At 42.9% G+C, this 20,832-nt stretch overlaps 1 protein-coding gene across 2 annotated transcripts in view; it reads right to left on the bottom strand.

Moving 5' to 3' along the window:
- LOC143171977 (sorting nexin-2-like) overlaps positions 1–20,328 on the bottom strand; it is a 57,613-nt gene extending 37,285 nt beyond the window's left edge. Inside the window, exons 1-2 of one of the 2 annotated variants that reach the window (XM_076361160.1) lie at positions 20,218–20,328; positions 17,610–17,727 (exon numbers count right to left, since the gene is read on the bottom strand). In XM_076361160.1, the coding sequence (XP_076217275.1) occupies positions 17,610–17,727; positions 20,218–20,325 (226 nt within the window). In that variant the 5' untranslated portion in view covers positions 20,326–20,328. Of the gene's footprint in view, positions 1–17,609; positions 17,728–19,269; positions 19,374–20,217 lie in introns of those variants that run through there. The other variant, XM_076361161.1, reaches the window with a different exon arrangement.
- Between the last annotated feature and the right edge of the window lie 504 nt (positions 20,329–20,832).

Genomic DNA, 20,832 nt, shown 5'->3' with positions numbered 1-20,832 from the left:
CTGTAATCTTCCTGCGAAGCCTGACCTTGCTTCCAGAGATCATACAGTTTCTTTTTCCTCTTGAGCTCCACGAGGAGGTCCCTGTTCAGCCAAGCTGGTCTTCTGCCCCGCTTCCTTGACTTCTGACACAAAGGGATTGCCTGTTCCTGTGCTTCTAAAAGGTGGTTCTTAAAGACTGACCAGCACTCGTGGACTCCTAAGCCCTCAAAAGCAGATTCCCGGGGGACTCTGCTAAATAGCTCCCCGAGTAGCTTAAAGTTTGCTCTCCTGAAGTCCAGGGTAGCAACTCTGCTGTCCTTTTTTCTCATTACACTGAAAATTTTCAACTCAACCATTTCGTGATCACCGTGGCCAAGACAGCCACCTACCATCACATCCCCCACGAGTCCTTCTCTATTCACAAACAGCAAGTCTAGGAGGGCATCTTTCCTAGTTGGCTCACTGAGTACTTGTGACAAGAAGTTACCTCCCACAAACTTCAAGAATTTCCAAGACCTGCTCGTCACAGCAGTATGGTATTCCCAGTTGATGTCTGGGAAGTTGAAATCTCCCATAACGACAAGGGCTACCGATCCAGAGATTTCTCCTAATTGCCTATAGAATAACTCATCGGTGCTTACATCCTGGCTGGGTGATCGGTAGCAGACACCCACTACAACATCTCCTTTGTTTTCCATCCCCCTAATCCTCACCCAGAGGCTCTCAACCACATCATCACTAACTGCAAGGGCTGTACAATCAAACCTCTCCCTTACATATAATGCGACACCTCCACCTCGCCTGCCCTGCCTATCCCTCCTGAACAGCCTGTAGCCCTCCATCCCAGCACTCGAATCGTGGGACTCATTCCACCAAGTCTCACTAATACCAATGATATCGTAGCTCTGGGAACTGACCAATGCTTCCAGTTCATCCTGTTTGTTTCTCATACTGCGTGCATTGGTGTACAAGCATTTCAGATACGCTCCTGAGCCCTCTGTGCTCCCAGGAGCAGTGTAAGTGTTCCCACTAGCATTGCCACCCTCTGGCGATGCTATGCCAACCCTTGGCTTACCTATTGCAATCCTATTGGTATCCCCTTCCCCCATCGATTCTAGTTTAAAGCTCTCTCAATCAGTCCCGCCAGCTTACGCCCAAAGATGCGTTTTCCCCATTGGGACAGGTGGATCCTGTCAGGCCCCAGCATACCTTGTCTCTTGAAGACTCTTCCATGGTTTAAAAACCCAAAGTTTTGGCAGAGGCACCAGTCCTGGAGCCAGGTATTGATATCCTGGGCTCGCCTGTTTCTTCCAAAGTCTCCCCCCATTAGTGGGAGGAATGAGAAAAACACCCTCCTGTGCTCCCGAATTTTTTAGCATTCTTCCCAGGGCTCTGAAGTCTCTTTTGAGGTCAACTCAGGCTTTTTGTTGCAACATCATTTGTACCCACATGAAAGAGCAGGAGTGGATAGTAGTCTGAAGGTTGAACTAGGCTTTTCAGTCTTGTGGTGACATCCCTAATTTGGGCCCCAGGGAGGCAGCAAACTTCCCTGAAAAGAGGGTCTAGTCTGCAAATGGGTGCTTCCGTTCTGCACGGGAGGGAATCACCAGTGACCATAACTTGCCGTTGTCTCTTCTTGGCGCTGGTCTTAATGCAGGTTTTGTTGCAAGGGGTTGGTCTCTCTGATCTTGGCAAGACTGCTTCTGCAGGTTCCTCCTCTTTCTCATTATGCACTTCATCTACCATACCCAGGGCCTCATACCTGTTCTGTAAGGGTAACTTAGAGGGTAAGGAGGGGTTTCTCTTACTGCTCCGTGCTGTAACCTTCTTCCATCCCTCCTTATCCCTTGTGACACTGCCTTCCTCCTGGCACAAAGCAGATCCAGGACCTGCCTCTGTAGTGGCCACGCTGAGTTGGCTTCTGTGTACCAGAGATGGCAGAGCACAGCTCCATTGATCAATCTCCTTCTCAGACTCTCAAATACTCCTCAGTCTGCTGACCTCCTCCTGCAGCTTGGCCACCAAGCAGAGCAGTTCATCAATCTGGTCACACCTCCCACAGGCTTGCTTGCAATCACTTTCCACCTCTAGGAATATCCCTTCACACATCCCACAGCCAGAAACCTGGGTGGTTGCATGCTTGAACAGGAGCTCTGTCTGCGTGGCTGTATTGGTTCTACCAGGTGCTAGAAGCTCAAGAGAAGCAGAGAACACTGCTTTTTGCCAGGTGGTCACCATGCTGCCATGTGCCTGCCCACTGGGAATATATATGCTCATCTGCTGCAATCAGCTGGGCTGATTGTTTTCACCTGCTTAAATCTCCCATGCTGCCAGGTGCAGGCTCCGCCCCTTGCTGTCTCTTCCAATCAGCAGGTCCGGGGTCAGTTGCTCGGGGAACACCCCCTGTTCAGACAAGCCTCTACTTGTCCTTGCGTCCCGCCGCTGCTGGTGCTCCTCATACTGCTCCGGCGTCCGTTGCAATTTCCTGGGTATACAGAAGTTTCTGTTCTAGTTTAAGTAACTAATGCTGTGGTTCTCACTAAATGTGCATTTTAAAGAACTCTAGTTCTTCAAAGATAATATTGACCACAGAACAATCATTTGATATGTAAATTGATGTCACAACTGATTACAAGACTTGTTACAAACTAGACTTCCTGTGGCAAGTTCCAAGTACTTAACCAAACATAGCTTCAGGCACTAAAGCAGATCTACTCCAACTTACACAAAGTTACCAAAATAGTTTACCATGCAATTTTGAGAAGAGCTGTTCTTGCACCTTCTGTCTAGATGAACAGTTTAATTTTCAAAGAAAATAAGCCATCTTCCAACCTTTTTAATGTTCGGTGCATATAATGAACATAAAAAACCCTTATTCAACTTTAAAGACCAGATCTATTTTAAAATTTGTGAGAATAGTTATACCGTTTAAAAAAAAAAAAAGTCATTTTTTTTCCCCCACAGCACTGTGTACCTCTCCAGAACAACTTGCAACCTATTAGCAATCTGAAAAACAGAACTGGAAAAAGCCTCCTGAGCAAATGAATCCAATCAATTATTACCGCAAAAAAGTGATATTATGATCTTTCATAATCAATCAAAACCACTCAACTTCACCCCTGCTGCTACTTAGAGACATTCTGCTAGTCAATTCCGTTTCCCATTCTTCTATAACACTTCTTGCCAATCCTTATTTTTTTTCATAAACGAACAAAACCACCCTTCTCTATTACAGGGATGAAAAAGATTGCAAGCCTTTGCAAGCTTGCTGTCATGTTGTGGGTTAACCCCAGTAGGCAGCTAAGCACCACAGAGCAGCTCACTCACTCCCCATGCAGTGAAGAAAAACAGAAGGGCAAAATGAGAAAACTCATGGATCGAGATGAAGACAGTTTAGTAGACAAAGCAAAGCTGCGTGCGCAAGCAAAGCAAAGTAAGGAATTCATTCACTACTTCCCATTGGCAGGCAGATGTTTAGCCATTTCCAGGAAAGCAGGGCTTCAGAAGTGTTCAAGGTCAGGTTGAACAGGGCTTTGAGCAACCTGATCTAGTGAAAGATGACCCTGTCCATGGCAGGGGGGTTGGACTAGATGATTTTTAAAGGTCCCTTCCAACCCAAACCGTTTGATGATTCATCATGCTTAAACAGTTACTTGGAAAGAAAAATGCCATAACTCCAAACATCCCCCGCTTCCTCCCCGCAGCTTTTATTGCTGAGCACGGTGTCATATGGTATGGAATATCCTTTGGTCAGTTGGGGTGTCCTGGTTTCGGCAGGGATAGAGTTAATTTCCTTCCTAGTAGCTGGTACAGGGCTGTGTTTTGGATTTAGGATGAGAACAATGTTGATAACACACTGATGTTTTAGTTGTTGCTAAGTCGTGCTTACACTAGTCAAGGACTTTTCAGCTTCCCATGCTCTACCGACTGAGAAGGCTGGAGGTGCACAAGAAGCTGGGAGGGGGCACAGCCAGGACAGCTGACCCAAACTGGCCAAAGGGCTATTCCATACCATGTGACGTCATGCTCAGTACATAAACTGGGGGAAAGCTGGCCAGAGGGCCTCTGCTCGGGGACTGGCTGGGCATGGGTTGGCGGGTGGTGAGCAACTGCATTGTGCATCACTTGCTTTGTATATTATTATTATTATTACATTATTATTGTTGTTGTTACTGTTGTTATTATTTTATTTCAATTATTAAACTGTTTTTATCTCAACCCACGAGTTTTCTCACTTCTACTCTTCCAATTCTCTCCCCCATCCCACCGGTGTGGGGGGAGTGAGCGAGTGGCTGCGTGGTGCTCAGTTGCCGACTGAGGTTAAACCACGACAGTCCTTTTTGGCGCCCAACGTGGGGCTCGAAGGGTTTGAAATAACAACAGATTAATCAGAGCACATTAAGGAATTTATATCTGTTAACAGTTGCGGGTCACAATGTTGGTTCCTCTGTTCTCGATATTGATTTGTCTAATCTGCATCATGCTCTTTTTTTTGCTGTACGTGTTACAGATTGGTGTTGGTTTTTCCAGTTTGCTGTGGTCTGCAGTGATTAGTGATGTCTTGCCTGGGAGGTCTGATATTAAAACACTGGCCTTGAGCTTAATCTGGTATTTCAGCTTTGTACTGAAGCCATTACTGTACTTCGGGTACCACTTCGTGGAGACAATTAGCAATTACAGTCCTTCCTCTGAGAGGTTTTTTATGGAGGAAATACAGAATGGCAGCGTCACTACCTTCTATGATGTTTCCTCCTTCATTACAGTAACTTTTCAGTATCTTGAACATCCTTGGGTAGTTAAGATACTTCTATTGGTATTTCCTTGGAATATTGTTTCGGTTTTGTCTAAAGTCAATAAGAAATTTAAGAATATCATCCAGAGTTCTGCCCCAAGGCTGCATAGTTATGAGTGGCAGGGTGTGTGGGACAAGATGGGCAAGTACCTAGGCCAATGGGCACCCCCAGTGTTTTGGAACTTCACCCCTGAGCAAGTGCAGAATCCTGAAAAGTTAGTAGAACATTTGGACAAAGTATGCTGTCACCCTGGCAACTCCAGAGAGATGCAGATCACTGCAAACCTGCTGGGGCCTGGCCCATGCCTACCGAGCCCTGTTCAACACCATTCAGTACCCTCAAAGGGAAGAGAAGGTCTCTGGATCTGATGATAAAGTGACAGGCCCTGCGGCTGAACCAAAGAACCAACCTGTGCCGGTATCAGTCGCCCCTATACACAAGAAGAAATCTTGGAAGCGGAAGTCGGCTCGTTTAGTAGAGGGAGGAAGAAACTTCTTCTAAAAGGGAGCCAGAGGAAGAAGCGGATGAGGCAGACTACCCTGGAGAAGGGCCATCACGAGAACAGGAGGAGGAGGGCCGGCAACTGCTCGGGGAGGAAGAAGAGGAAGAATTCATGAAAGAGGCAGTAACCACCCGATCTCTATCCCTGAGCGAGCTGCGAGATACACGAAAAGATTTCAGCTGTCGTCCATGCGAGCATACTGTCACCTGGCTGCTCCGATGCTGGGATAATGGGGCCAGTAGCCTGGAATTAGAGGGTAAAGAAGCCAAGCAGCTGGGATCCCTTTCCAGGGAAGGGGGCATTGACAAAGCGATTGGAAAAGGGACACGAGTCCTCAGCCTTTGGAGGCGACTCTTGTCAAGCGTGAAGGAAAGGTATCCCTTCAAGGAAGATGTCATATGTCGCCCAGGCAAGTGGATCACCATGGAGAAGGGTATCCAGTTTCTGAGAGAATTAGCTGTGCTGGAGGTGATTTATGGCGACCTGAGCAATGAACAGCTCTCCAAAGATCCAGATGAAGCCAAGTGGACACGACCCATGTGGCGGAAGTTTGTAAGGAGCGCACCATCGTCATATGCCAACTCATTGGCAGTGATGACCTGGAAAGATGGAGAGGGACAAACGGTGGATGAATTGGCTGGCCAACTCCAGCACTACGAAGAAAGTCTCTCTTCCGCCCTCATCGCAGCTGTGGAGAAACTGTCCCGGGAGGTCCAGCAACTCGAAGAGGATAGGTCCTACTCCCCACCTGTACGGACCAGTATCTCGGCTATTAGGAGTCAGCGTTCTTTTGCTCAAGAGAGAGAATATAAAGGGTACACACCACGGGGCACCCTATGGTTTTATCTGCGTGACCACGGAGAGAACATGAGGAAGTGGGATGGAAAACCTACCTCAGCCCTAGGGGCACGGGTACATGAGTTGCAAGGGAAAACAATCACAGAAAGGGGTTCTCCCAGGAAAATTGAAGCTCCAGTTTCCAGCGGGCAGTTCCCCAGAGAGAGTAGAAGGGCTGATCTTACTTCTGATCTTAATGAAGAGACTTCTGACTCATATTTACAAGAAATGAGAAACGAATACTGTGATGAGGACTAGAGGGGCCCTGCCTCCAGCCAGGGGGAGGAAAGGGACAACCAGGCTTACTGGACTGTGTGGATTCGGTGGCCTGGCACATCAGACCCACAGAAGTATAAGGCTCTGGTAGACACCAGTGCACAGTGTACCCTAATGCCATCAAGCTACAAAGGGGCAGAACCCATCTGTATTTCTGGGGTGACGGGGGGATCCCAACAGCTAACTGTATTGGAAGCCGAAGTGAGCCTAACTGGGAATGGGTGGCAGAAGCACCGTGCATCCTTGGCATAGACTACCTCAGGAGAGGGTATTTCAAGGACCCAAAAGGGTACCGGTAGGCTTTTGGGATAGCTGCCTTGGAGACGGAAGAAATTAAACAGCTGTCCACCTTGCCTGGTCTCTCGGAGGACCCCTCTGTTGTGGGGTTGCTGAAGGTCGAAGACCAACAGGTGCCAATCGCTACCACCACAGTGCACCGGCGGCAATATCGCACCAACCGAGACTCCCTGATTCCCATTCATGAGCTGATTCGTCGACTGGAGAGCCAAGGAGTGATCAGCAAGACTCGCTCACCCTTTAACAGTCCCATATGGCCAGTGCGGAAGTCTAATGGAGAGTGGAGACTAACAGTAGACTATCGTGGCCTAAATGAAGTCACACCACCGCTGAGTGCTGCTGTGCCAGACATGCTAGAACTTCAATACGAACTGGAGTCAAAGGCAGCCAAGTGGTATGCCACAATTGATATCGCTAATGCGTTTTTCTCAATCCCTTTGGCAGCAGAGTGCAGGCCACAATTTGCTTTCACTTGGAGGGGCGTCCAGTACACTTGGAACCAACTGCCCCAGGGGTGGAAACACAGCCCCACCATTTGCCATGGACTGAGCCAGACTGCACTGGAACAGGGTGAGGCTCCGGAACACCTGCAATACATTGATGACATCATCATGTGGGGCAACACAGCAGAAGTTTTTGAGAAAGGGAAAATAGTCCAAATCCTTCTGAAAGCCTGTTTTGCCATAAAACAAAGTAAAGTCAAGGGACCTGCACAGGAGATCAAATTAAAGTACATAATTTCAGTACACAAATCTCAGTACATAAACTGGGGAAAGCTGGCTGGGGGGGCTGCTGCTCAGGGACTGGCTGGGCATCGGTCGGCGGGTGGTGAGCAATTGCATTGTGCATCACTTGCTTTGTATTTTATTATTATTATTATTATTATATTTTGTTTCAATTATTAAACTGTTTTTATCTCAACCCATGAGTTTTTCTCACTTGTGCTCTTCCAATTCTCTCCTCCATCCCACCGGAGTGGGGGGAGTGAGCGAGCGGCTGTGTGGTGCTCGGTTGCCGACTGAGGTTAAACCACGACATGGGGTCAGCTGTCCCAGCTTTGCCCTCTCCCAACTTCTTGTGCACCCCCAGCCTACTCGCTGGTGGGGCAGTATGAGAAGCAGAAAAGGCCCTGATGCTGTGTAAGCACTGCTCAGCAATAACTAAAATATCACTGTGTTATCAACAATATTTTCAGCACAAAACCAAAACATAGCCCCATACTAGCTACTATGATGCAAATTAACTCTATCCCAGCCAAAACCAGTACATGTCACTACTTTGTTTTGGGGTATTTCATAAAACCACAGAATTGCTGAGGTTGGATGGGGCCTCCTGAGATTATCTAGTCCAACCCCCATGTTCAAGCAAGGTGAACTAGAGCAGGTTTCCCAGGCCTGTATCCAGTCAGGTTTTGAGTATCTCTAAGGAGGGAGACTCTACAACCTCACTGGGCAACCTGTGCCAGTGCCTGACCACCCTCACTGTAAGAAAGTTTTCCCTTATGTTTACATGGAAATCTTGTATTTCAGTTTGTGCCCATTGCCTCTTATCCTGTCACCGGATACTACTGAGAAGAGTCAAGCTCAGGCTTCTTTACCCCCCTGACCCCAATCAGGTATTTATACAAATAGATAACTTCCCCCCCCCCCAGCCTTCTCTTCTCTTGTACTGGGGAGCCCAGAACTAGACTCAGCACTACAGATGTGTCTTGCCAGGGCTGAATAGAGGGAATCACCTCCCTCAACTTGCTGACAATGCTCTTCCTAATTTCAGATTACAAATTTCCATAGTATTTGCAAAATCAGCTTAAAAGCAATCACCTTTTATATTCTTCATTTTTAATATTGTCGTGGTTTAACCTCAGTCGGCAACTAAGCACCACGCAGTCGCTCGCTCACTCCCCCACACACACCGGTGGGATGGGGGAGAGAATTGGAAGAGCACAAGTGAGAAAAACTCATGGGTTGAGATAAAAACAGTTTAATAATTGAAAAAAAATGATAATAATAATATGATAATAATAATAATAATAATAATACACAAAGCAAGTGATGCACAGTACAATTGCTCACCACCCACCGACCGATGCCCAGCCAGTCCCCGAGCAGCGGCCCCCCCGGCCAGCTTTCCCCAGTTTACGTACTGAGCATGACGTCACATGGTATGGAATGTCCCTTTGGCCAGTTTGGCTGTGCCCCCTCCCAGCTTCTCGTGCACCTCCAGCCTTCTCAGTCGGTAGAGCATGGGAAGCTGAAAAGTCCTTGGCTAGTGTAAGCATTACCTAGCAACAACTAAAACATCGGTGTGTTATCAACTTTGTTCTCATCCTAAATCCAAAACACAGCCCTGTACCAGCTACTAGGAAGGAAATTAACTCTATCCCTGCCGAAACCAGGACAAATATGATCAAAGATTATCTAAAAGCTTTCTCTGAAAAAGATTTATTTTCTTACCATTGATTTACTTTTACTGCTACATCTTTTTGAAGGATCCTACTGATGGCTTCCTACCCTTAAATGCCACAGGAAGGATATCGCATCTTAGACCAATAAAGTTTAATTCAAAATTTCAGATCAGGTGGGAAGCCATGACAAAATAGTCGTAAGGAAGCTTTTAGACTGAGATCTTGGAAGAACAACATTTAGATATGGAAAAGAGGTAGTCCTTATTGCTGTTAGCTACCAAATGAGAGAAGTTATACAACTATTTCACAGAAAGAAAAAAATACATATAAAGCCGCTCAAATTATTTCTTTTTCTGCATGCATGTTTGGTAAACAAACCATTAATCACCATTAAGCACTTTGCTATATCTTCAAATTTTAGACAGGCTTAATACAAGTCATGAAACAGTTCAGACCACACAGATTTCCCACCTTCAGTTGAGAAAACATTCCTGTTACTGTAAAAGTATGACCTCATAAAAACAGCATGAATACAAAGTAACAAACCAGCACTATAAGATGAAACAGTAGCACACTCTCTCCCACCACTCCTCCTTTTCAGACCTGTATCCACACATGGATTAATATCATGAACTGATCTAGGTTATTTTTGACATGAACTCCAAAAAGGATCAGCTACCTGCCACTGTTCAGCAGATGGCTGAAACTATGCTGGTGCATTACTTCTGCAAGAGACAAAGAGGCAGGAACAAGCAGATGGAAATGGAAGAAGGCTTCCTTTCAGCAGGAATGCCAACTTGCAACTTCAGGATTACAACTGACATAACATTAGACTTCATCTGAACCAGTATTTCTCAAGCTGTGTGAACCCAGGTTGTTTGGGCATTACCAAATTTTTAAAGCTGCTGCCTACTAACCCTCTTTTTCCAGTTTCCTAACTAGAGGAGATAAATGACTACAGACAGTTTATACTAGCCAGGGAAACATTAACTGTTTCTGATTGATAGCAGCAGGTCAGTTCTTTTAGGAAAGAAGAAAGGGGAATTTATGCCATCCTCCCTCCTCTTACCTCTCACCCACAAGTTTGCATGCATCCAACACATCAAATAAATCTAGATGAGTGAAATAGAAGAGCCAGTGGAAAGGGGTAAGGGGAGAAAGGAAAGGATGTTATACTTTTTGTTTAGAATCAAAGCATTAAAAGTTAATTTCAGAAGTAGGCTATTATCATTCAAGACTCAGATTCTAAAGGGGAAAAGAAGTCTGAACTAGCTCTATAATAAAAACTGAAGGCTACTACACTGTTGTGGTGGGTTGACCCTGGCTGGACGCCAGGTGCCCACCAAGCTGCTCTATCACTCCCCCTCCTCAGCTGGACAGGGGGAGAAAAATATAATGAAAGGCTCATGGGTCGAGATAAGGACAGGGAGAGATTACTTTTTACCAATAATCACCAATTACCATCATGGGCAAAACAGACTCAACTTGGGGAAATTAATTTAGTTTATTACCAAGCAAAATCAGAGTAGGGTAATGAGAAATAAAACCAAATCTTAAAACACCTTCCCCCCACCCCTCCCTTCTTCCCTAGCTCAACTTCACTCCCGATTTTTCTCTACCTCCTCCCCCCGAGCGGCACAGGGGGATGGGGAATGGGGGTTGTGGTCAGTTCATCACACATTGTCTCTGCCGCTCCTTCCTCCTCACACTCTTCCCCAGCTCCAGCGTGGCGTCCCTCCCATGGGAGACAGTCCTCCATGAACTTCTCCAACATGGGTCCTTCCCACAGGCTGCAGTTCTTCACGAACTGCTCCAGCATGGGTCCTTTCCACGGGGTGCAATCCTTCAGGAACAGAATGCTCCAGCATGGGTCCCCCGCAGGGTCACAAGTCCTGCCAGGAGACTTGCTCCAGCGCGGGCTTTCCATGGGGTCACAGCCTCCTTCAGGGTATATCCATCCGCTCTGGCGTGGGGTCCTCCACGGGCTGCAGGGTGGATATCTGTTCCACCGTGGACCTCCATGTGCTGCAGGGGGACAACCTGCCTCACCATGGTCTTCACCATGGGCTGCAGGGGAATCTCTGCTCCAGCGCCTGGAGCACCTCCTCCCCCTCCTTCTTCACTGACCTTGGTGTCTGCAGAGTTGTTTCTCTCACATATTCTCACTCCTCTCTCCCGGCTGCTGTTGTGCAGTGTTTTTTACCCTTTCTTAAATATGTTATCACAGAGGCGCTACCACCGTTGCTGATTGGCTCAGCTTTGGCCAGCGGTGGGTCCGTCTTGGAGCCGGCTGGCATTGGCTCTATCGGACACAGGGGAAGCTTCTAGCAGCTTCTCACAGAGGCCACCCCTGTAGACCCTCCGCTACCAAAACCTTGCCACGCAAACCCAATACAACTGTCTAGGTATTTTTTTCCCCTCAGAAAAGAAGTCTTAAAGTAGTAAATAAGCTGAGAATCTATTTCCCAAGAAAGTCTTTTTTCCAAAGAACACTGACGTTTATGCTTCTTACATACTCTACTTTCACTTTAAGAAATCAAATGGCATGTTACAGATGAAGAAGTTCCATTGAGAATTCTTTTGTTTTTTCATGGAAAGATTAATTTTGTAGGTTCCAGAGTAGAAACTACGGTATTTTCAGAAACATTTGCTCAAGTTATTCAGTTTAGATTTTCCGATGAAAATTTAAGTATTTGTTTGCTTGGTTGGGGTTTTTTTTGGTGGTTTTTAAGGCTTTTTTTTAAACTCTGTATTAATATTTACATGAAAAAATGAAATCTAGGTCTCCTGCTTTCCTGGAAAGTGCTCAAAAGCATAAGCTCTTCTTGCATAGAGATGCAACTGCTTTGTCCAACTTTTAGGAGAAAAAAAACATCGAGACCAACAGTCACATCAGTCATGGCAGTTATCAGCACATATTAAGCACTCCCACCAATCTAACGCCATAAGACTTGTATGCAATAATACCTACTTTACAATTCATAAACAGTCTTTGATACAAGATCACTGTCACGATGGTCAACTCCAACAGAACATGAAAACCTCTCAGCCTTCTGCAGAAGATGACTATTTATGCTTAATTAACATTCCACAGGAAACTATACCAAGTTTTTATCAGCACTCCAGCACTTAAGCTTGGAACTCAATTTCAGCATTAGATACCTACTGTTTCTTTACATCTCACCACTAGTATTCGTCAAACATCATCTTAGAAAGTACAAGTTTGCAATTCCTCACAAGCAGCATCACTTCAGCTAAATAAGTTATTTTTACTTATCACACTTCTAAATGTCATAGACCTCTAACATTCTGACATCACTTGAGTATTTAAAGTGGCTTATTATTGTTCAAAGTTTACTAAGATTATCACACAAATTTGAAGTAAACTGAAGTATAAACTGTTGTCCAGAATAGAGGACAAGTTACTAAAAAAGGCTTCCCAGTGTTTAGTGCTATTTCAGAGACAGATATCCTAACAGAACTGAGAGAACTACTATGCCTAAGTCAGAACCCATGACTCTTACCATTATAATAGGAGGGCTAAGAATAATCTTAATGAAAACATAAATAGTATTAACAGGACAGTAAGCCACCAATAAGGCTTTCTTCTGACTTCAAAACTGTAGGTTCAAATGCCTTTGCGTGTTTCTTTCTTCCAGAACAGACCTGGAACTGAATAACCAGCTTCTAAAAAGCAGCCAGGCATCTACACAACTACTCTGATTAGACATTTCACATGACAACAGCCTGACAGACACTATTAGCTAGAACTTTTGCTGTTCAACTGGGCTTCAAGTACATGTTTTGTTTGCTCCACAGAATTAGCATAATCTTTTCTGTATGAACTCTGAGAAATAAAGGCCTAAAACAAATCTATCTGGATCTGAAGCTAAAAAAAAAACAAAACCACCACCAACAAAAAAACCATGTTCGCTTTTCCCCAGAAGCTAGATGCTTGCATGAGAGGATCCAATCCTAAAAACATAAAAAGCAATCTTTTACCAGACTAGAGAAGTGGAAAAAAATGTTATTTTTCTGAAAAAGGTGACAGAACACTGATATAATTTCACAGCCTTACTCTCATCACCTATGAGCATTAGAAGCAGAAGGCATAGCTATGTCCTGCACAGGCAGTCCATGACACATTTCTTCAGCTTCAGCTATACATTGAACTTTAGGCCAACATTTTAGAACAGTCATTTAAGATTTAGTTCTTAAGTCTATATAAGAAGGTTATGGATGACCAGGTTTTAAGATAGCAATCATCTGAACAGATGTTCCTACAGTATTCTCTTGACCAAAAAAACCCACAAACAAAAAACATTATCATCCACCACCCCCATCCCCCCGCATTGGGAGCTTTGCAGAAGACATTGTATTCGAGGAGTTAGTGATCTAGAACAGGCCATACCTGCTCTATTGGGCCTCATACTTAGGTCTTGAGGAGCCTGTATGTTATTAATATAATCTGTAACTTAAAATATATCTTTGGGAAAGGTGAACTGTATGTGGATCAAGGGGTGGAATGTAGTGATCCTGACTGGGAGACCATTGCACGTTGAGGAGTCAGTGATCCACATAACAGTTAACTTGAGGAGGCCCAGGTCTGTGCTGGGCTGCACATCCAGCTTGGCCTTCAGGCCTGTGTTGTGCTGCACAAATCCCTTGGCCACAGGATAAACTCAGCCAGCTCATTGTAACAGAGGAGCTTGCAGGCAGCTTCCCCTTGGTACTGGCGATTATGCCACCTGCGTGGCCTTGCCTTTATCTAACAGTGCAGCAAGAAGTTCTCATGAGAACATCCTTTATGAATAGAGTTGTTTTCTTTTAAGAAAATTATATAATAGCTCAAATGACCAAAAAGAAGGAGCTTCCCTCCACGGACAGAATCTGAGCAGCATGCCGTGGGAGAAACCCATCTGGGGTCTGTCTGATGCTGCATGATCACAGGGTTCCCACCATCTGAAGGGACATAAGATTTACTCTTCTTATTCTGTCTTATTAAAACGGCTATTTTATTAAGCCATTTGTTGTTGGGCCTTTCTTATTGAGATCCAGAAAGAACCCTGCATGCGCACTCATGCGCTCCCCACCCCCAACAACCACCATAAAATACATGCCACCAAAGTCTTCCAAGATACTCTTAATACTACATGATTTGGAGCAAGCTAAGCAAAGCTAAGCTTTTATTGGCCAAAATGATCAACATTTGGACTTTTATCCTAAGGGAAAAAGTTCTTAAATGGTTTTAGCAAGATAGTTTTCTTATTTGCAGAACTGAGAATCACAACACTAATAAATGGAACAGCAAAGTTTACAGGTCTCCAGTAACAGATGGAAAAAAATCTCATTTTCTTCCACCTTCATAACTCAGCTTTAACAGTTCAGTCAAAGCACTTATGATTCATCAGAGATGAGGTAAGGAATATCTAAAAACAGTTTATTGCAGATATACCTTATAGTTGTCCTAAAAACACAGCAGCAAAGAGTTTTTAAGTATAGTCAAAAAAGCCTACAAAAATTCCAGATTCTGAACTGCATTAAGACAGTACAGGACATTTTCTAATTTGTTCTCCCTCACCTCCTTTTCCATTAGGTTGCAATATTAGATGAACAATGAAAAAGATTTATCAAGCCTACAGTAGCTAGAGAGGAATATCATCACATTTTTACAAATAAGTCTACAAAACTACATTTTTTTTAATGTCAGAGTCCCTCCTTTCAGGAGCCATTCATAGGACTTCCTTTTACCTGTTTTTTATAGTGTCTAATAATTCAACGTGAAGGACCAACACAAGCTAGGAAGTTGTGGAACTTCATTCTCTTCCCCTCCAGTTAACTGTCCCTATAATCTTTGTAAAGATAAGATTTTTTTGGAATTTCAGGATATTGGGAAAAAAAAGTTGCATTCAATTTTTTTTTTTTTTAAACTTGAGTCTTGCTTTCATAGAAAACAAGGCTTATGCAATCAAGCTGAAAGCAAGGAAATAGATATCTCATGTAGCCTTCCCACACTGTTTCTGTTCATTGCAAATCAGTGTCAGAAAAGCTGGATGACCATCGCTGTCTAGCAAAACAGTGCTAAGGGGGAAAAAAAAGTTATCCTCGTGAGTACATAGCACTGGAACACAAATTAGACATTGTTTTTGAGAACACATATGCTGACAGTGATACAAAGTTAGAAGCTCATCACTAGGACAGAACTGTATTATGCAAAATTCCTGTTTAGAATAGGCTACTGTTAAAAGATGTCATGTTTCTGCAAGTTGTGTTAGGCTCTATAAATCAGTCTTTTTTTTCCCTGTTTGAGAGTTTGTACTAGCCTTAGTCTGTATATGAACTGACCTTTTAAAAATTACTTTTAGTTGTATTAGACCTGCAGCACATTAGATGCTTTCACAGCTGAATGCTGCTTGCATTTAAAAAAAAGTCTATCATCATAGTAAAACTCAAACTCATTAAATCATTTCTCTGTCTTTTCTCAGTGTTCCATTCACTTGCAACGATCTGGCTGCTAACATGTTACTTCTGTCTGGATCCCATCAATATTTAGTCCAGCCACCTTTTTTCTTAATTTAATATTTTCCAGCCAAAGGAGAATCTGCTTTCCTAAAATATCTATTCCAGATGGCCCTACAGCTACAAAAAGCTGGCTTTATATACTGAAGTTATATAACCAAATTAAAAATAAAGTTTTCTTGTACTAGTAAAGTGTTCCCAGTCTTTGTAGGTCATAAGATCAGGTAATATAAATACAAAACTACTAGGATTATCACCGAATTCTTAATTATTCTCCATTTCTCTTAAGACTGTTTTAGAGAGTTTGCAAACTAATCAATACATTTGCTTATGACACTGTTAGAATGTAAGTTCAAATATATGCAAATATAAGTTTGATAAGTTGAGAACAAAGGTAATGGGCACATGTATACACTTATCTATATAAAGCAGCCCAGAACTAAATGCTATAAGCTTTATTTAAAAATTATTACATCAGGGTACAAACAAAGATAAGATTAGGAGTGTATTCAAAGCAGACTGCCAACTGACTCACTAATAGGAAAAGTGTTAGCATTGAGAAGAAGCATTTAGAACCATCTTTTGACACACAATATATTCTAAACATCACATCTTTCTTGAATAGTAAATGCTATTACACCTGTAATTGTGACAGCAATCATAATCCATGTTAGGAAAAACAGACTGTAGAAAACCAACATCAAAGCAGTGACTGACCAAGGATTAAAAATAAGTGTCATTGACTGATTACTTATCAAAACTTTCATACATCTTCCTCCAAAACATCCAGTACTGTCAAATATTAGAGACCAAATCTTACACTAGTGAAATGCCAGGAGTGATCCCATATGTCAGTTTCTCACCTTTTTATTATAATAAAAAAGTTTTAATAAGTAGAAACACCCTCCAGCTTGCAATATGATCTGAATTATCAGTCTTCATAATTGGAAAAAAGGACTGGGACAGCTATAAATGGTTATACAGTAGAAAACAAGGCTTTAACTTGCCTCATGTTTTTACACACACGTGAAGTTGAATATTATTACATATCAAGACACGCTATATTACCATCAGCAGAACAAGTTATTAACTAGCTGACACTGCCACACTATGCAGTGACAGTACATATCACAGAAACCTATATTTAGTAATCAAACTTAACTAAAGCTAGAGTCTCACAAGAAAAAATCCTGTACATCACTGTCAAGCTCTTAAGACATTTAGATTTAACTTTTCTATCAAATAAGCTTCTCAAAGTGCCATTACTTTAGTATGTAATTCTTAATAGTTCCGTTACAAAAATACACATTGTCAAGAGTGTAAAGTGTTTACTGCTGAGACAACACACAAATTTGGTGAAAAAAATCCCCAATTTTAATTTACTATTGAAATTTAAACAAGACTCATCTACCCCTAAAGAGAAGTCACATATCACTTTATTTTCGCTAATAAGCAAGATTAAGTCTTCTACTTGCAGTTCAAAAAGAAAAGGCTACACTTCAAAACAGTTTTACAATAATATTCAACCAGTAGCTAGATGTATTAACAGTAGAACAAACTTTGCGCAAAGAACCTCAGCTGTTTTTCCTTTTATAGTGTGTCACTTTTCTTGCAAATTATTTCAAGTTCATAAATTTGACAGTATATTGCAGAAGATCATAGGACTTCAATTAAATAGGTGATCATTGAATCCAATAAAGAATGATTGACAAAGACTAGTGATACTCCTAATATCTAAAGGAAAACATTACTTAATGAATTTTCCAGAAAGTATATCTTCAACAGGTTGAACATTGGTTAATATTTACAACGATATTAAATTGCTTAAGCTTAAAATCAGAGTTTCCATTGCAAGGGTACTGCTTCATATTTCCTTACAGACATGGAAATTACCTTTTACAGCATAAAAAGGTTTTCTTCCTCCTCCTCACAAAAGCACACCCCTTTAAGTCCAAGAGGAAAAGAGTCTATGCAGCCACATTAGAAGAAAAAAAGCAGTTACCAGCAAAGAGGTCTTCTCTATCATCATCTGGCATGACTTCTGCTGGCTTTGGACCATTGGAGTTTGTGCTGAGGTCTTCTGCAGGAAGACTTGCTGGCTCTGGAGATGAAGGACTTGACTGTTCAAAAAAAACAAAAAGTGAAACAGCAGAGAACCAGTTGTCACATATCAGTAAATAAGTATTGCAAACATTCTTTCATTGCAAAGAAACAAAGCAAGATGTACAGAAAGGAAGCCCAGTTGGCTATTTCCATTTCCTACTCCTAGTGGGATAACAATGAACAAAGGATACAAATTAGGTCAGCAGCTCTTTTCATTTCTGTCAGAAAAAAACCCAACAACATTTCCTCAAGTTTAATTTACATGAAAAACTGCTACAGAAATATCTAGAATAAGTTTGTTAGCATTCTGAATGTAGTTTGATTATGAAGGTCCCTTTGGAAAGGCTTATATTTATATTTTGTTTAGTAATTTTTTCTATGTAGAAAAAAAGTCTCCAAGCACTCCATACCAGCTTTTCAGAGATTAAGAGAACAAGTTAACCCCATTCAAACAATACACAGCTGCTTGCAGCCATAAGAAATTTGTGTTTCATTTATTTTTACTGTTCATAATATACATGAAATTTATATTTTGTTGGAACAAAGGTGAGTTAACAAAATCTCCTCTTATAAAACAAATGCTAACACTGAAGCTATTTGGAAGAATTATTAGCAATCTTACAGCTTTTCCACTGCTTAGCTTAGCCAAATTATAGGTGAAAACAGAACAGCATGTCTTCTGTGAGGTGCAAAAAGAACGAAAGCAAGAAAAAAAAAGGAAAAGAAAAAGGAGGGAGGCAAGAATAGAAATTAATCACACAAAAAGCAAGGGGACAGCTCCAAGATTAAAACAGTTCGGAACCCTCTCAAAGCACCATAACTTTGACATAAATTGGCTTTGGACCTCACTGTCACCTGCCATGCTCTCCTCTCTAGTTAATCAGCAAACAAACATATGATCAGGATTAAGTCAGCTCTGTTTTTATTTTAATAGAGCTGCCATTGTATTTAGAAACAGCTACTTCATGAATATTATAGGATTACAACACCACTACAACAACACTCAAATACATAAGTTGAATTAGACCCACACCATGACATAATCATTCTTCTCTGGACTAAGGTGCCCTGTATGCTTAAGTTAAACAATCTAGTTTTAAGCTAGGGAGAAGTTCAAACTCAATCTTCCTGATCTCTTCCTTCCAAATTTGCTAGAAATTCACAAGAGCAGGGTTCTTTCCTAAGCACTCTAGTTGATTAAAAGTCAAAAAAAGCTTTGTCTTCAAAGTTTCTCTTTAAGCAATGAGGCTTCCCTTTGCTACTTAACTACTTTCTTCCAAATAAACTGACTACAAAAACAAAGCAGCACAACAGAACTGTCAACCAAACCACTCAATACAGAGAAAGTGCATTTCTTCGCCAGTTTTTCCAGCTATAGAAGTTTTCAGTAACTATTTTTAATCATTAAGATGAGGACTTTTCATTGTTAGCTGTGGTTTAGGCATTAATTCTATCACATCTCTTGGGGGTTTAATTCTAGAGCACATCAATGAAGAAATTATGTTTTATTGCAGTTTTTCTGAAAGTACAAAACAAGACTCCAATAATACACAGTGTACCCCACACAGATGTACAGAAGTCTATTAAAATAGTTCTTGACAACTGCAGGTTCACAAATCACATCATTTGTTATTCCTTCACAGTATTTTTCCACAGATATTTTTTTTTTGGTAGCACTGCACAGATTATCTATAAAAAGAAAAAAATAAACAAAACTTTTTAAGCTACTTCAGAGAAGGCAAGTGTCTAAAAACACATTTAAGAGCCTCTTTACTTACTGACCTTTTTAAGGACAGGCAACAGTCAGAGCAAAACAAAGAAATACATGCTGATCCTATTACTGTAAAGGTCAGGGACAGGAAACTTCAGGAAAAGAGGAACACAAACAATTTTCTTTTTAAATAGATAACTGTGTAGAGGGAGAACAAAGTTTTTCCAGAAGAGACTAGCACAGGTGCAACACGGCCACAACTTAGAAAAAAAGTTCCCACTTTAATGAACACATGAGCATTTTTCAGAACTAGAAAGTATTTACGCATTCAGTTGTTGTGGGGTTTTTTTATTAGACTCCTGACATGGAAAGCAAGAGTGGTTTATAGATGTATTCACCACACATTTTTAGATCTTTCCGACTCTTGATTTCTCTGAACAATTGCCGGTGTGATACTTGGAGAAAGACTTTTACGTGGGTTTTTTTGACAGGAGAAAGACTTCAAGGGAACGACCGAGTCCACGCGGGGCTGAGGGCCCCGGAGGGCCCCTGGCGAGGCGACTCTGCCCACCAAAAGGCACGGACCAAGCAGCCGCCGCTCCCAGAAGAGAGCGACGAGGGCCGCAGCTCGACCCCGAGATGGGGGTGGGAAAGGACCCCCGGTAGTCAGGGAGGGCCCGATGGGCGCCGGCACCGCCACACTCCACCGCAGGGGTCTGGGCAACGGCTGTGCCCCGCAGTAATAGACTGCACCAGGGAAAGAGAGAGGGCGGCTGCAGGGCGGGCGGGCTCTCACCTCCAAGGTGGACACAGGGCTAGCAAAGACGGTGTTGCCATCCTCCAGCACCTCGAAGTCGCTGGGCCGTACATCCGCCAATAGCGAAGGCTCTCTCTCCGCCGCCATCTTCCCCTCCAGCCTGGGTCACCAGCCCAAGCCTCCTCCTCTCACGTGACACCCCAACCCACGCCTCCTCGCGCCACGTGACTGGAAAAGCTAATGTTGTGCTTAACCTCAGTCGGCAACTGAGTACCACACAGCCGCTCGCGCACTCCTCCCCCCGCCCCCGGTGGGATGGGGGAGAGAATTGGAAGAGTAGAAGTGAGAAAAACTCATGGGTTGAGATAAAAACAGTTTAATAATTGAAATAAAATAATAATAACAATAATAATAATGTAACAATAATATGATAATAATACACAAAGCAAGTGATGCACAGTGCAATTGCTCACCACCCGCCGACCGATGCCCAGCCAGTCCCCGAGCAGCGACCACCCCGGCCAGCTTTCCCCAGTTTATGTACTGAGCATGACGTCACATGGTATGGAATGTTTCTTTGGCCAGTTTGGCTGTGCCCCCTCCCAGCTTCTTGTGCACCTCCAGCCTTCTCAGTCAGTAGAGCATGGAAACCTA

Source organism: Aptenodytes patagonicus, chromosome W (assembly GCF_965638725.1).
Source record: "Aptenodytes patagonicus chromosome W, bAptPat1.pri.cur, whole genome shotgun sequence".
Taxonomy (NCBI): domain Eukaryota; kingdom Metazoa; phylum Chordata; class Aves; order Sphenisciformes; family Spheniscidae; genus Aptenodytes; species Aptenodytes patagonicus.
The sequence above is the reverse complement of the archived record's forward strand: the minus strand, read 5'-3'. Positions and strand labels throughout refer to the sequence as shown.